This window comes from Giraffa tippelskirchi, chromosome 12 (assembly GCF_054371585.1).
Source record: "Giraffa tippelskirchi isolate mGirTip1 chromosome 12, T2T-mGirTip1v1.2.pri, whole genome shotgun sequence".
Taxonomy (NCBI): Eukaryota; Metazoa; Chordata; class Mammalia; order Artiodactyla; family Giraffidae; genus Giraffa; species Giraffa tippelskirchi.
This window is the reverse complement of record NC_137286.1, coordinates 13,162,514-13,179,978: the sequence shown is the minus strand read 5'-3', so window position 1 is coordinate 13,179,978 and position 17,465 is coordinate 13,162,514. Positions and strand designations below refer to the sequence as shown.

At 38.5% G+C, this 17,465-nt stretch overlaps 1 protein-coding gene across 50 annotated transcripts in view; it reads right to left on the bottom strand.

Annotated features, from left to right (window-relative positions):
- Positions 1 to 17,465, bottom strand: part of CATSPERB (catsper channel auxiliary subunit beta) — a 116,490-nt gene that overhangs the window by 90,701 nt on the left and 8,324 nt on the right. For 30 of the 50 annotated variants that reach the window (XM_081548210.1, XM_081548245.1, XM_081548207.1 and 27 more), the window contains one exon: positions 9,647 to 9,707. The exons of 15 other annotated variants lie outside the window; for them this stretch is intronic. In XM_081548210.1, the coding sequence (XP_081404336.1) occupies positions 9,647 to 9,707 (61 nt within the window). The remainder of the gene's footprint in view (positions 1 to 9,646; positions 9,708 to 17,465) is intronic. 5 more of the 50 variants (XM_081548240.1, XM_081548248.1, XM_081548250.1 and 2 more) reach the window with 1 other exon arrangement.

Genomic DNA, 17,465 nt, shown 5'->3' with positions numbered 1-17,465 from the left:
TTTCATAGAACACTCCAGCAAAGAACTTTTTTTTCAAGTGCACAGGGAAGATTCACCAAATGATCATACAAAATATATTCTCAGAACATAATAGAGTCAATCTAGAAGAATCAATAACAGAAAGATATTTGGAACATTCCCAGATATATGGACATTGTACAACAGATTCCTAAATAACACGTCAAAGAGAAAGTGACATGGCGAATTAGAAAATATTTTGAATTGAAAGAAAATGAAAACACAACATACAAAAATTTATGAGATGCAGATAAAGCAGTGCTGAAGAGAAATATATAGTAGTAAAATATTTATATTAAAAAAGAAAGATCTCAAATCAGTTATCTGAAGCAGTAGTAACAGCCTTATAAAGTGTCAAAGAGTAAATGTTTAGGTCTTTGTGGGCCATATGATCTCTGTCTCAACATTTCAACTCTGCCATGGTAGCACACAAGCAGCTATAGAAAACATAAATAAATGAGCATGGCTGTGTTCCAATAAAGCTAATTTACAAAGCAGGCAGCAGACCAGATTTGGCCTGAAAACTATAGTTTGTCAACCCCTGATCTAAAGGTTCCCAACTTAAGAAACTATGGAAAAAAGCAGCAAGTAAAACCTAAAGGAAGTAGAAGGATGATATAAAGAGTAAAATCAATGAAATGAAGAATATAAAAACAATAGCCACAATCAATGAAATCTAAAGATGCTTCTTTGAAAGGATCAATAAAACTGATGAATTTCCACCAGACTAATCAAGAAGGAAATAAAGATGCAAATTACTCATATTAGAGATGAAATATGTCACATCAGTACAGACTCTTTATGGTTAATGAAAGAACATCACAAAAACATTTATGTTATAAATTCAACAACTTAGACAAAATGAACAAGTTTCTTAAAAGATACAAACTGCTGAAACTCACTTCAGAATAAATAGAAACTTTGAGTATTTCCATATCTATTAAGGAAATTGAACTTGTAGTTAAAATCTTCACACAAAGAAAACTCAACACCCAGAAATCTCCACTGGTGGTGAATCCCAAACATTTAATGGGCTTCCCTGGTAGCTCAGATGGTAAAGAATCTGCTGGCAATGGGAGAGACCTGGGTTCACTCCCTGGGTTGGGAAGATCCCCTGGAGAAGGGAACGGCAACCAACTCCAGTATTCTTGCCTGGAGAATTCCATAGACAGAGGAGCCTGGCAGGCTACAGTCCATGGGGTCACAAAGAGTCAGACACAACTGAGTGACTTGCACTTTCATACAAAAATTCTTACATAATATAGGGGGAACTCTGCTCAATTCATGTTTATTTATATATTTCCCTTTTTAGAAAGCCTGCAAATTTACTTTCTGACCAGATACTTACCAGTTAGGATTTCAAAAATCACAACAAGCAAATCAGACACCTGTGAGATTCTGGGCAGTGCCCTCCTGCATTTCATTTTGGCAATTAAACCAGAACTCCCTTTCAAAGAAGCTTCTGTGCAAAATACTACACTGTATTTCCTAGAATGAGGCTCACTGTTTTTCCACTTGAATTCACCCACTTGAAAAGCAGACCCCAAAACCAAGAACTCAGTCCCAATATCACCACATAAGTCATTTTCATTCTAGCAATTGTACAATTAATAACCCCCCCAAATTCCTTTATCTAACAGAATGTTTCAAGGCAAGGTAAAATTTCTCCTAACACCCTTGTCAGCATCTGCCAAATGTCTTCCATGGGAATCAGTAATATTTTACCCTTAAAGTCCTGGAGATGACCCCACCTGGCAAGCAGAGCCAAATCCTACCAGGGAGTAATATGGACAAAGAGCTCCTTGCTGATCCCAGAACTGCTGTCAGACCCAGAAACAATAAAATTACTCCTTACTCATAAACACTGTCCAACAAAGAGGCTACCATAAAACTTAGAAGCCCACCTTTCTGCACAGGTTTCTGGATAAAAATGTTTCTTTTTTTTTTTTAAACTCTGTGATTCAGACCAAAAGATGATTATTAAAAAGAAAATCAAGAAATGGAAACAAGTTTCTAGTAAAAGATTCCAATATGATAAAAAACGATCTAGATAAGTTCTTTTGTCTAGAGGAATGCAATGTTATCAGTCCCTTACACAAGCCCTCCTGAAACTCCGTAGTAGACAACATTTCAACTCAGAAATCCAAGTGAAAATACCTTTGAAACGAAAGAAGTGATATGGCTGGGAAATCATGTACACCTTAGCAAACATTTTCCTACCCACCAGGAGCTTGGGTTTTCTGGTAAGGTCACCAGCTTTCTGGTCAAAAACATTCTTGAAGTCATCAGGAACAGAGGATTGGAGATTTGGTGTCTGAGCCCATGTGTTCTGGGTTCCATATCTGGGGCTCAAGAGCCAACAGGATCCTGTGGGACTCATGTAAGATTCCCCAAGGTGATGAAGATTCTGAAGTTCCTAAAGCTCAGTAAGAACTCAAGGCTGGTATCACCTGTGCTGGGTTTCCTTGACTCCTCCCAAAGTTCTGTGCACCCTTGGTTTTCAACTTAAAGCTGAGCACCGCCCCCAATGTTCATCAGCCCCAGCATCCTAAACAGCTGAGCAACTCATGTGAAAAAGCATTACCAGATACCAAAACAAAATAAAAATATTACAAGAAAATAAAACTCCAGACTGATAATTCCAAGAACCCACTAGCCAAATGAGTCCAGCAATACACAAAAAGGATAATGCATCGTAACTAATAGTTGTTTATCTTAGTATTGCAAGGCTGGTTCAGAATTCAACATAAATCAATGGAATCCTCCATTATCAAGAGACGAAAGAAAAGAATCCTTATAATCATCTCAATAGATGCAGAAAGAGCATTTAACAAAATTCAACACCAATTCATGAAATCAGCAAACTAGGAATAGAAGGGAACTTCCTTAGCCTAATAAAAGGCATCTACAAAATACCTACAGATAACAACATCTTAACCTAATGAGGAAAGGCTGAATATTCTCTCCCTAAAGTTGGAAACAAGGCAGTGATATCCTCTCTCACCATTCCTACTTAACATTGTACTGGAGTTCCCACCAGTACAATAAGGCAAAAATAGAGAAGTAAGTAAGTACATAAGAAAATAAATATGTAAATAAATAAAATGAATACATGTTAGAATGGAAGAAATGAAGTTATCTCTATTTCTAGATAGATGATTTTCCATGTAGAAAATCCCAAAGAATATAAAAGTCTGTGCGTGTGTGCTAAGTCACTTCAGTTGTGTCTGATTTTTGCAACACTATGGACCATCAGGATCCTCTGTCCATGGGATTCTCCAGGCAAGGATACTGGAGTGGGTTCCCGTGCCCTCCTCCAGGGGATCTTTCCGATTCAGGGATCGAACCAGCGTCTCTTGTCTCCTGCATTGGCAGGTGGGCTCTTTACCACTAGCACCACCTGGGAAGCCCCATACAAAAGGCTAGTTGAACTAATAAGTAAATTTAACAAAGTTGCAAAACATAAGGTCATGTTACAAAAATCATTTGTATATTTACATATTATCAATCAGTTAAGTTCAGTTGCTCAGTCGTGTCCAACTCTTTGCGACCCCATGGACTGCAGCATGACAGGCTTCCCGGTCCATCACCAACTCCCAGAGTTTACTCAAACTCGTGTCCATTGAATCAGTGATGCCACCCAACCATCTCATCCTCTGCTGTCCCCTTCTCCTCCCACCTTCAATCTTTCCCAGCATCAGGGTCTTTTCAAATGAGTCAGTTCTTGAAATCAGGTGGCCAAAGTACTGGAGTTTCAGCTTCAGCATCAGTCCTTCCAATGAATATTCAGGACTGATTTCCTTTAGGATGGACTGGTTGGATCTCCTTGCAATCCAAGGGACTCTCAAGGTCTTCTCCAACACCACAGTTCAAAAGCATCAGTTCTTCGGCGCTCAGTTTTCTTTATAGTCCAACTCTCACATCCATACATGACTACAGGAAAAACCATAGCTGTGACTAGATGGACCTTTATTGGCAAAGTAATGTCTCTGCTTTTTAATATGCTGTCTAGGTTGGTTATAACTTTTCTTCCAAGGAGCAAGCATCTTTTAATTTCATGGCTGCAGTCACCATCTGCAGTGATTTTGGAGCCCCCCTGAATAAAATCTGTCACTGTTTCCATTGTTTCCCCACCTATTTGCCATGAAGTGATGGGACCAGATGCCATGATCTTAGTTTTCTGAATGTTGAGTTTTAAGCCAACTTTTTCACTCTCCTCTTTCACTTTCATCAAGAGGCTCTTTCGTTCTTCACTTTCTGCCATAAAGGTGGTGTCATCTGCATATCTGAGGTTATTGATATTTTTCCCAGCAATCTTGATTCCAGCTTGTGCTTCAGCCAGCCCAGCATTTCTCATGATGTATTCTGCATATAAGTTAAATAAGTAGGGTGACAATGTACAGCCTTGACGTACTCCTTTCCCGATTTGGAACCAGTCTGTTGTTCCATGTCCAGTTCTAACTGTTGCTTCCTGACCTGCATACAGATTTCTCAAGAGGCAGGTCAGGTGGTCTGGTATTCCCATCTCTTTCAGAATTTTCCACAGTTTATTGTGATCCACATAGTCAAAGGCTTTGGCATAGTCAATAAAGCAGATGTTTTTCTGGAACTCTCTTGCTTTTTCGACAATCCAGTGAATAACAATTGGAAATTAAGATATTAAAAATAACCATTTAAAGTAATACCAAATCCATGAAATACTTAGATATAAATTTTTAAAAAGTATATGCACTATTTCTATACTGAAAACCACAAAACCCTGATGAAATAAATCAGTGGAGATGTAAATAAATGGAGAGATATACTGAGTCCATGGATTGGAAGACTGAATATTGTTAAGATGTCAATTCTCCCTAACAAATCTATAGATTCAATGCAATTCTGATTAAAAAAAATTTTTTTTTGCAGAATTGTTTGTAGAACTAAACACGTTGATGGTAAAATTTACAGTGGAGAGATAAAAGAACTAAAGGAACAAAAGAAAAAGATTGAAAATCATTGAAGGGATAATATTACTCACTATAAGCTTATTATTAGTTCCCTGGTAGCTCAGATAGTAAAGCGTCTGCCTACAATATGGGTAGACCCGGGTTCAATCCCTGGGTCAGGAAGATCCTCTGGAGAAGGAAATGGCAACCCACTCCAGTACTCTTGCCTGGAAAATCCCATGGACAGAGGAGCATGGTAGGTCACAGTCCATGGGGTCACAGAGAGTCAGACATGACTGAATGACTTTACTTTCACTTTCATAAGCTTATTATTTATAAAGCTAAAGTAATCAAGTGTGGTATTGGTAAAGGATAGAGAGTTCAGAAATAGCAACTCAATGGAGACAAAATAGCTTTTATGACAAAGGTATAGGAATAAATGGATATCCATATTTCCCTCATATTTACCTCAGTCCATATAATGTGCAAAAATTAACTTAAATTCAGTCATAGGCCTAAATACAAAACCTAGAACCATGAATTTCTAGAGGTAAATATAAGAGAGCTTTTATGGGGCAGGCAAATAATTTCTTAGCTATGATGCCAAAAGTACAATCCATAGGAAAAAAACCCTGATAAATTAGACTTCATAAAAATTAAATCTCTAATCTACAAAGAATATTCTTAAGAGATTAAAAATACAAGCCTGAGAGAAAATATTTGTAAACTGTATATCTGATAAAAGAGTTGTATCAGAACATATAAAGAACTTGAAAAAATTTGAATAGTTAACTCATCAAATGGCAAATAAGCCCCCCAAAATATGTTCAATTCATTATTTCGCACATGCAAATTAAAAACATAATTGAATATCACTATACACCTATTAGAATGGCTAAAACAAAATATATATGTATTGATATGTATTAAAAATGTATATAAATATATATACATACTATATAAATATACACATATGTATGGGTTTCTCTGGTGACTCAGTGGTAAAGAAACTGCCAGCAATGCAGGAGATGCAGGAGACTTGAGTTAGACCCCTGGGTGGGGAAGATCCCCTGGAGGAGAGCATGGCAACCCACTCAGTATTCTTGCCAGGAAAATCCCATGGACAGAAGAGCCTGGTAGGCTATAATCTATGGCGTTGCAAAGAGTCAGACACAACTAAAGTGACTGAGCGTGCATGCACACATATGTATACATGTGTTCAAATACACTTATATATACTAAGTGCTGGCATGGATCCAGATAGCCGGGTGGTAAAAGTAAAAAATAATATAACTACTTTGCAAAATAGTTTGATAATTTCTTATAAAGTTAAACTTACACTTGTAACACAATAATCCTACTATCTGGTAATAGGCAAATGCAACAAAAATTTGTATTCACACAAGAATCTATATGAGAATGCCTTTAGTAACTTTATTCATAATTGCCAAAAACGGAAAAATGCCCTGCAAAAAATAAACTAAGATACATCTATCTATACAGTGGAATAATAGCCAGTAAGAAAATGAAAGAAACTATAACATATAAATCTCAAATGAATTATGCTAAGTGAAAGTAGCCAGGCTCAAAAGACTACATATTCAATGATTCCATTTATATGTTCTGGAATAAAAAAAAACAATAGGAACAGAGAACAGATCTGTGGTTCCCAGGAGACAAGAGTTGACTACTGGTGGGATAATCTTATTGGATGATGGAACAGTTCTAAATCTTGATTCGTGAATACCCAATTGTGAAAACTTATAGAGCTAGGCACTAAAAAGGGTGTATTTTACCGAATGTTAAGTATACCTTATTTCAAGGTAGAAAAAAAAAGAAACATATTTGAAGTATAAATGGAGAGACTCTTTTTACTTTTCACTGTCTTCCCCATTTTCTAGTTATCACCAAACCGCCATATAGATCCATAGGCCTGTTAAATCATTGAAAAATGGAGCTAATAATAGTACCTAATATATACCTGCCTTCTAAGTTGCCTCAGTCATGTCCAACTCTTTGCAACCCAATGGACCGTAGCCTGCCAGGCTCCTCTCTGTCCATGGGATTCTCCAGGCAAGAGTACTGAAGTAGATTGTCATTTCCTGCTCCAGGGGATCTTCCTGACCCAGGGATCAATCTCATGTAGCAGGCAGGTTTTTTACCAGTAGTGCCACCTGGGAAGCCTACCTAACACCTAATAAGTAATAAATGAATTAAGATAGATAAAGTGTTTAGAGTCACGCTGTAAATATAAGAATTTAGTAAGTGCTACCTGCTGGTTCTACTGCTACCAAGAAGATTATTTTGCTATCTTTGTTATTGGTGTTACATAAATTACCCTTTCCAAGATTTTACATGTACACCTTGTGGCTCAGCTGGTAAAGAATCTGCCCGCAATGAGGAAGACCTGGGTTTGATCCCTGGGTTGGGATGATCCCCTGGGGAAGGGAAAGGCTACCCACTCCAGTGTTCTGGCCTGGAGAACTCCATGGACTGTAGAGTCCATGGGATTGCAAAGAGTCGGGCACGACTGAGCAACTTTCACTTTCAGTTTCAATGCTCAAATTCATGGCATGGCAGCAAATGAGAAATGATTGAGGAAAAAGTCAATGAGCAAATATGGTCTCCTTCCCCCGAATATTTTCTTTCCTGATTTCTAGCATATTACTAATATTAGATCATCCTCTTCTATTACATTATGAAGTGAAGTGAAGTGAAGTAAAAGTCGCTCAGTCGTGTCCCATTCTTTGAGACCCCATGGACTGTACAGTCCATGGAATTCTCCAGGCCAGAATACTGGAGTGGGTAGCCCTTCCCTTCTCCAGGGGATCTTCCCAACCCAGGGATCAAACCCAGGTCTCCCACATTGCAGGCGGATTCTCTACCAGCTGGGCCACAAGGGAAACACACTACATTATGAGCTCAAATATATCTCTATTTACTCAACCCAGAAGTTGAGTCAAGATAGGCAGATATTATTTGGTCTCTTTCTCTAAAATACTTAAATTTTCAGATCAACTTTGTTCCTCCCTAGGTGATCTTAGAAATCAATGTATTTCTGAAATTAAAATTTGTAAATCGGAGAAGTGAAAATAACAAGTGATCTTCACTTCTTCAATTGTCAAACTAATGTCAATATTAGGCCAAGCAACCAGAACAATGCATCTCATTAGACTGTACTCCCTTGCTCCTTTTTTAATGGAGTAGAATTTTCAGGATGAATTCTTTGAAACGAAAATCACAAAAAATTCCAATAGATTAATTTGAAAAAATTGAGATGAATGAAGGATAAAAATAGTGATATAATCTAAGTTAGCTGTCATAACATGGGGGCTTCTTTTTCAATCTTTTATTTTCAATGTTCCCTTATATAGAGTCTTTTCCATTCTTTCTGCCTACTGTCCCTTCTCCCCTGCCTTTTACTCTGTAGGACACATAATTTGGTTCATCCTTTAACTTCTTCCATAGAAGGGTTTACCTGTATGATTCCCCCAATTCCTCATCACCTGCTACATTTGACTGGCACACAAGAGGGTGCCTGATCAATTCTAGGGCAGTTGAAGACACTTTTCTGGGAATTTTGAATTGGGCTGGCCCCTATGAAATGTAAATAAAAAAATTTGACAGCAGTGAATCAGCTTTAGAAAACTAATCTGCAAAATGGAAAAATAAATATAGAGGTATAGAAAATATAGATAAGAGAAACAGGGTAAAAATATTCCCTGGGTTCTTGATGAATCTCCATTTCTTACTTCTAATTCCTTCCTATAGTTTGGCTTCATTTTTGTCTTTGGGTTTCACGACAAAAAGAAATTTAGTATTTTTCCTTTAGTGAGGTCAAGATGGTTTCTGTTTCTTACACTTACCAAATTAGAATAATATGTCCTTTATCATTTTTAAACTATGGGTCTGTATCTCATGCCTGAAGATCTACTAGCCCAGTCCACTAGCTCAATAGTCACACTTTCTGGATTTTCATTTTCCTTTTTTTCTTTAGGTATTTACAGTAGCATATAAACTAGGCGAATGGTACCCCACTCCAGTACTCTTGCCCGGAAAATCCCATGGACAGAGGAGCCTGGTAGGCTACGGTCCATGGGGTCGCTAATAGTCGGACATGACTGAGCAACTTCACTTCCACTTTTCCCTTTCATGCACTGGAGAAGAAAATGGCAACCCACTCTAGTATTCTTGCCTGGAGAATCCCAGGGACAACGGAGCCTGGTGGGCTGCCGTCTATGGGGTCACACAGAGTCGGACACGACTGAAGTGACTTAGCAGCAGTAGCAACAGCATATACTAGGCTACCACATAGCACTTAGTAATAGAGCCAACAGTAAAATAATATATTACATTTTAAAATTAATGATTCCATTTCATTAAAATTAATTGGTACCTGAATTTCTCAATACTATAAATTTTAAGTTCTGGAACATGAGTCTACTTTAAATAAAGAATAATATAAGCTATGTATATCAGAACCATTCATGTATAATAAATTGCCAGATAAAACACAGGAAGCACAGTTAAATTGGAGTTTCAGATGATCACTAAATAACTTTTAGTAAAATGTATGTCCCAAATATCCCAGGAGACATTAACATGAGATAGCATAATTTTTAACATGATAAATGGCTTTTATTTGATAAATTTGGCAATCTATACCCATGAGTAAAATAATTAATTTAGATCACTCTTACCTGTATTTTTTGTAATGTTTTCTCTGGGAATATCAATCAACCAGTAAACCCGATCACTGTACTTGAATAAAGAAGATATGAGAAAACAGTGTCTTACAATGTTGATAGAAACACTTATTTTGGCATAGTCTACCCCATATTCAAAGCTAAAATTAAACAAAAACATCCAATGCAAATATCCTTTACCCAGAAATTTCACTCCTGGGAATTTATCCTACATTATACTCACATATGTGTGAAATGTGTTCAAGGATATTTTCATCATTACTTTTGCTAGTATTAGAAGATTGAAAATAATTAAAAAATAATTAAAGTATTCATTACATAAAGTTATATGTAAGAATATAGTCACAAAATGGAATATGATAGAGTCAAACTCAGGTAGCATAAAGCTAAAGCATTATTGGCTTGATGTGTTAGAGAACAGAGCCTGCTGCTAACAGAAAATTTAGGAATTTAAGAGGAAAATACCAGGAGCAAGGGAACTGCAAAATATTGATCTAAGAATTAAATACAAATGTGAGAGTTTGACCATAAAGAAGGTTAAGCACAGAAGAATTGATGCTTTCAAACTGTGATGCTGCAGAAGACTCTTGAGAGTTCCTTGGACAGCAAGGAGATCAAAAAACAGTCAATCCAAAAGAAAATCAACCCTGAATATTCATTGGAAGGACTGGTGCTGAAGCTGAAGCTCCAATATTTTGGCCACCTGATGGGAAGAACTGACTCACTGGAAAATACACAGATGCTGGGAAAGACTGAGGGCAAGAGGAGAAGGGAGCGACAGAGAATGAAATGGTTGGATGGCATCACTGACTCAATGGACATGAGTTTGAGTAAACTCTGGGAGATGGTGAAGGACAGGGAAGCCTGGCATGCTGCAGTGCATGGGGTCGCAAAGAGTAGGACATGACTAAGCAACTGAACAACAAGAGTTAAATATAAATTCTTTCCAAATTCTTGGGCAACACAAGTGCAGGGGAGATCCTCAGAAGGCCATGTTAAAATAAAAAAATCAGCAGTGGAAACTAAAAGAACTAAACAGACATATCAGCTGCTGAAACCATAGGTTAAGACCATTTGCAATTTGTGCCAGGGCAATTAATAGCATTTTAGACCACCACCAACAAAAACAACAGCAAATTCTTATAAGAACATAGCAGAACCCAGAGTTGCTACAGCTTACTATTGTCAATGTCACTTTTCTACCAAAAGTAACAGGATATGAAAAGAAATAGAAACATGTAACTAATACTCAGGTAAAAAAAGATAAACCATAAACTGATGCAGAATGAGTTCAGATACAGACGAAGACTTCAAAGAAGCTATTACAAATATGTGAAGAGATTTAAGGAAAATTTGTTAATGAGGGAATGGGTAGGAAATCCAGTACTAAAATGAAAAATAAAATCATAAAACCAAGTGGAAATAATGAGGTTGAAAACTGTAACTGAGATAAAATATTAACTGTGTGTGTGTTAGTCGCTCAGTCGTGTCTGACACTTTGCGACCCCATGGACTGTAGACCACCAGACTCCTCTGTCCAATGTATTTTCCAGGAAAGAGTATTGGAGTGGGTAGCCATTCCCTTCTCCAGGGGATCTTGCCAACCCAGGGATCAAACCCAGTCTCCTGCATTGCAGGCAGATTCTTTACCATCTGAGCCACCAGGAAAGTCCTGTGAATTTTCAGATACTATAAAAATTCAGTTGTTGTTGAGGAGGAAACTGAGGTACACTGACCTCCCCCTACCCCAGGCCTCTATTTGCCAGTCCATGGTCTAGCCTACACCCTCCTAGTCTCAGTGGAATGAGTTGCATGCAAGAAGACTTTTGACTTGGGGGAGGGTATCAGGAGCCCTCCTGGTGGCCTGTGTTGGGGGGAGGCTGGGCAGGATCAAGAGCTGTGGATGGGGAAACAGGAGGAAGGGTGTGGTTGGAAATGGCAAAAGAAAGAATAAGTGAACTTAAATATATAACAACTGAGATTATTAAGTCTGAAATGGGGGTAAAATGATGAAAGGAAAATAGATGAAGCTATAGAGATCTGTGGGTTGATAAAACATTTCCCAAAATGTGCCCAATTGAGCTTTTGGTTCAAGATGGTGGAGTAGAAGGGCATATCCTCATCTCCTCCTGTGAGAGCACCAAAATTGCAACTAGCTATTGAACAACCATCAACAGGAGGACACTGGAACCCACCAAAACACATACCCCATGTCCAAAGAAAAAGAAGAAGCTGCAGCAAGATGGTAGGAGGTGTGCAATCGTGATAAAATCAAATCCCATACATACCAGGTGGGTGATCCACAGACTGAAGAACAGTAATACCAAAGAAGTTCTCGCACTATTGTGAAAGTTCTGAACCCCATTATTGTGAAGGCTGGGAAGTCTGACAATCTGACAAAGGGACAGGGAATCTCCAGGAATCTGGCCTTGAGGGCCAGTGGGGTTTGATTACAGGCCTTCCAGAAGACTGGGGGAAACAGAGATTTCAGTCTTTGAGGGTACAAACAAAATTTTGGTGCAGCAAGACCCAGAGGAGAGGAGCAGTGACCCCATAGGAGACTGAACCAAAACTACTTGCTAGTGTTGAAGGGCCTCCTTTGGGGCCTGGGTCAGCAGGGGCTCACCACAGGGACAGGACACTGAAAGGTCTCTCTTGGCATAAAGTCTCTTGGAGTTCACCATTAACCCTACCATAGAGCCCATAGACCCCAGGGCTGGGTCACCTCAGGCCAAACAACTACCAGGGAGGGAGTGCAACCCCACCTATTAGCAGATAATTGGATTAAAACTACTGAGCAAGGCCCTGCCCACCAGAGCAAGACCCAGTTTTTCCCAGTTCCTCCCATCAAGAAGTTTACACAAGCCTCTTAGCCTCATCCATTAGAGGGCCAACAGAAGAAGCAAAAGAAGCATAGTCTCACAGCAGCTGAAACAAAAACCATATCACAGAAAGTTAATCACTATGAAAAAGCAGAAAGTTTTTTTCCAGATGAAGGGACAAGATAAAATCCCAGAAAAACAACTAAATGAAATAGAGATAGACAACCTTCCAGAAAAAGAATTCAGAAAAAGATAGTGCAGATGATCCAGAATCTTGGGAAAAGAATGGAGGCAAAGTTCAAGAAGATGCAAGAAATGTTTACCAAAGACCTAGAAGAACTAAAGAACAGACAAACAGAAATGAATAATACACTAGAAAGAATCCATAGCAGAGTAACTGAGGTAGAAGAATGGATAAATGACCTGAAGGATAAAATGGTGGAAATCATTGCCGTAGAACAGAATATAGAAAAAAGAATGAAAACAGCCTAAGAGACCTCTGATAACATTAAATGCACCAACATTCACATTACAGGTCTCCCAGAAGGAGAAGAGAGAGAGAAAGGACCTGAGAAAATATCTGAAGAGATAATACCTGAAAACTTCCCTACCATGGGAAAGGAAATAGTCAACCAAGCCCAGGAAGCACAGAGAGTCCCAGGAAGGATAAACCCAAGGAGGAACAAACTGAAACACATAATAATCAAACTGACAAAAATTAAATACAGAGATAAAATATTAAAAGCATCAAGGGGAAAATGACAAATAACATACAAGGGAACTCCCATCATGTTATCAGCTGATTTCTCAACAGAAACTCTACAAGCCAGAAGGGAATGACCTGATATATTTAAAGTGATGAACGGGAAGAAACTACAACCACAAATACTCTACCCAGCAAGATTCTCCTTTAGATTTGATTGAGAAATCAAGTTTTCCAGACAAGCAAAAGTTAAGAGAATTCAGCACCACCAAACCAGCTTTACAACAAATGCTAAAGAAGCTTCTCCAGGCAGGAAACACAAGAGAAGGAAAAGATCTACAGAAAATAAACCCAAAACAATTAAGAAAACAGTAATAGGATCATACATATTGATAATTACCTTAAGTGTAAATGGATTAAATGCACCAACCAAAAGACATAGACTGGCTGGGTGGGTGAAAACATGTGCATGTATGCACTTCCACTTACCACATCACTCTACTTGACAACCCCCAAGTTGTATGTAATTATTTTACATTGTTAAGTTAATCATGTTCCCATTATGGCTTGCAATTGTAATAATCTTTTATTTTTTGTCTGGCTGTTGATTGTGAAACGGAGAAGGCAATGGGACCCCACTCCAGTACTCTTGTCTGGAAAATCCCATGGACGGAGGAGCCTGGAAGGCTACAGTCCATGGGGTCACGAAAAACTGATAAACATCTTTTACTATTGTGAAAAAAAAATATGTCCAGTTGGAGTGCCAGGCAGGGAAAGAGAGAAAGGGGCAGAACATTTCTTTGGAGAAGTAGTGGCTGAAAACTTTAGAAATTTGGTAAACTTACAATCCAAAAAGCTCAGAGAATCTCAATTAGAGTAAATACAAAGAGAACTCTTAAATACAAAGAGTAAATACAAAAAGCACTAAAAGGAAAATGCCACATTATATACAGTGGACAATAACAAAATTAACAGTTGACTTCTCATTCAGAAAAAATGATGTCAGGTGACATATTCAAAATTCAGAATGACATATTCAAAATGCTTAAAGCAAATGAAATCACTCAGAAATTCTACATCTTACAAAATAATCTTTCAAAAATTAGGGTGACCACTAAAAATCTACTAGAATTTATAAGTGAGTTCAGTATGTTTTCAGGATATCAGATACAACAATTAATTTTATTTTTTATATACTTGCAAAGAACAACCTGGAAATGAGAATAAGAAAGCAATTCTCTTTACAACAGCATCAAAAAGAATGAAATATTAGAAATAAATTTAACAAAAGAAGTGCAAAACTTATACTCTGAAAACAACAAAACATTGTTGAAAGAAATTCAAGAAAACCTAAGTAAATGGAAAGAATCCAGCTTGTTCCTCTGGAATTTCTTGGTTCATATACTGTTGAAGCCTAGCTTGAAGGATTTTGAGCATTGCCTTGCTAGGATGTAAAATGAATGCAACTGTGTGGTAGTTTGAACATTCTTTGGCATTGCTATTCTTTGGGACTGGAATGAAAACTGACCTTTTCCAGTCCTGTGGCCACTGCTGAGTTTTCCAAGTTTGCTGACATATTGAGTGCAGCACTTTCACGGCATCATCTTTTAGGATTTGAAATAGCTCAGCTGGAATTCCATCACCTCTGCTACTTTTGTTTATAGTATTGCTTCCTAAGGTTCACTTGAGTTCACACTCCAAGATGTCTGGGTCTAGGTGAGTGACCACATCAACATGGTTATCTGGGTTATTAAGACCTTTTTTGTATAGTTCTTCTGTGTATTCTTGCCATCTGTTCTTAATCTCTTCTGCTTCAGTTAGGTCCTTGCCATTTCTGTCCTTTATCATGCCCATCCTTGGATGAAATGTCCCCTGGATATCTCCAATTTTCATTTTATTTCTTAAAATTTTCATTTATTTATTTTTTAACTCTTGGTTGAGCTCTGTCTTTGTTGCTGCACAGAGGCTTTCTCTAGTTGTGACAAGCAGGGCCCACTCTAGATGTGGTGCCTCGGGTTCTCATTGTGGTGGCTTCTCTTCTTATGGAGCATGGGCTCTGGGGCCCATGGGCTTCAGCAGGTGCGGCTCTAGGGGTCTAGAGCACAAGCTAAATAGTTGTGGTCTGAGTTTCTCTGCAGCATGTGGGATCTTTCTGGACCAAGGATTCAACCAGGGTCCCCTGCATTGGCAGGCAGATTGTTTACCACTAGACCACCAAAGAAGTCCTTCCAATTTTCTTGAAGCAGTCTCTAGTCTTTCCCATTCTACCATTTTCCTCTATTTCTTCGCATTGTTCATTAAAGAAGGACTTCTTATCTTCTTGCTAGTCTCTGGAATGCTGCATTCAGTTGTGTATGGTGAGGGTGGTGGTTTAGTTGCTAAGTCAGGCCCGACGCTTGCAACCCCACAGACTGCAACCTGCCAGGCTCCTCTGTCCATGGTATTTCCTAAGCAAGAATACCTGAGTGGGTTGCCATTTCTTTCTCCAGGGGATATTCCCTGACCCAGGGATCAAACCTGGGACTCCTGCATTGCAGGCAGTTTCTTGACCAACTGAACCACCAGGGAGGCCCCAGTTGGGTATATCTTTCCCTTTCTCCATTGTCTTTCACTTCTCTTCTTTTCTCATATATTTGTAAAGCCACCTCAGACAATTAGTTTGCCTTCTTAGATTTCTCTTTTGGGGATGATTCTGGTCACTGCCTCCTTTACAGTGTTACAAACCTCCATCCATAGTTCTTCAGGCACTCTGTCTATCAGATCTAATCCCTTGAATCCATTCATCACCTCCACTATTTAATCATAAGGGATTTGATTTAGGTCCTACCTGAATGGCTTAGTGGTTTTCCCTACTTTCTTCAATTTAAGTCTGAATTTGGCAATAAGGAGCTTGTGATCTAAGCCACAGTTAGCTCCAGGTCTTCTTTTTGCTGACTGTATAAAGCTTCTCCATCTTTGGGTGCAAATAACATAATCAATCTGATTTCAGTATTGACCATCTGGTGATGTCAATGTGTAGAGTCATCACTTGGGTTATTGGAAAAGGGTGTTTGCTATGACCAGTATATATTTTTGACTAAACTCTGTTAGCCTTTGCTCCACTTCATTTTGTACTCCAAGGCCAATCTTGCCTGCTGTTCCAGGTATCTCTTGACTTCCTACTTTTGCATTCCAATCCCCTATGATGAAAAGGATATTTTGTGTGTGTGTGTGTTAGTTCTAGATGTTGTTTGGGGTCTTTATATTACCAGCCAACTTCATCCTCTTTGACATCAGTGGTTGGACCTGGACTTGAATTACTGTGATGTTGAGTGGTTTGCCTTGGAAATAAAGTGAGATCATTCTGTCATTTTTGAGATTGCACCCAACTACTGTATTTCAGACTCTTTTGTTGACTATGAGGGTTACTCCATTTCTTCTAAGGGATTCTTGCCCACAGTAGTAAATATAATGGTCATCTGAATTAAATTCTCCCATTCCTGTCCATTTTAGTTCACTGATTCCTAAGATGTTCACTCTTGCCATCTCATCTTGCCAGTGAACTCAGTGTTCACTGCTTGACCACATCCAAGTTACCTTGATTAATGGACCTAACTTTCAGGTTCCTACGCAATATTGTTCTTTACAGCATCAGACTTTACTTTCCCCACCAGACATACCCACAACTGAGTGTCATTTCCACTTTGGCCCAGCCACTTCATTCTTTCTGGAGCAATTCATAATTGCCCTTTGCTCTTCCCCAGTAGCATATTGGACACCTTCCAACCTAGGGGGCTTATCTTCTGGTGCCGTATCTTTTTGCCTTTTCATACTGCTCATGGAGTTCTTGTGGCAAGACTATGGAGTGGTTTGGCATTTTCTGCTCCAGTGGACCACATTTTGTCAGAATTCTTCACTATAACCTGTCTTGGGTGGCCCTGCAGAGCATGGCTCATAGCTTCATCGAGTTATGCAAGTCTCTTTGCCATGACAAGGCTGTGATCCATGAAGGAGATCTAATATAATTTGTCATTAAAAAGAATTATGTACTGATATATGCTATCACATGATGAACCTTGAAAATATGATGATAACTGAAGGAAGCCATTCACAAAATACTACATATTATACTGTTTCATTTATATGAAATGTTCAAATAAGCAAATCCAGAGAGACAGAAAGTACATTAGTGGTTGCTTAATACTGGGCAATAGAAGGTGTATTGGGGAGTGACTGTCAATGGGTATGGGCTGTCTTTTGGAAGTGGTGAAAGTGTTCTAATATTAGATAGTAGTGATGGTTGCACTCT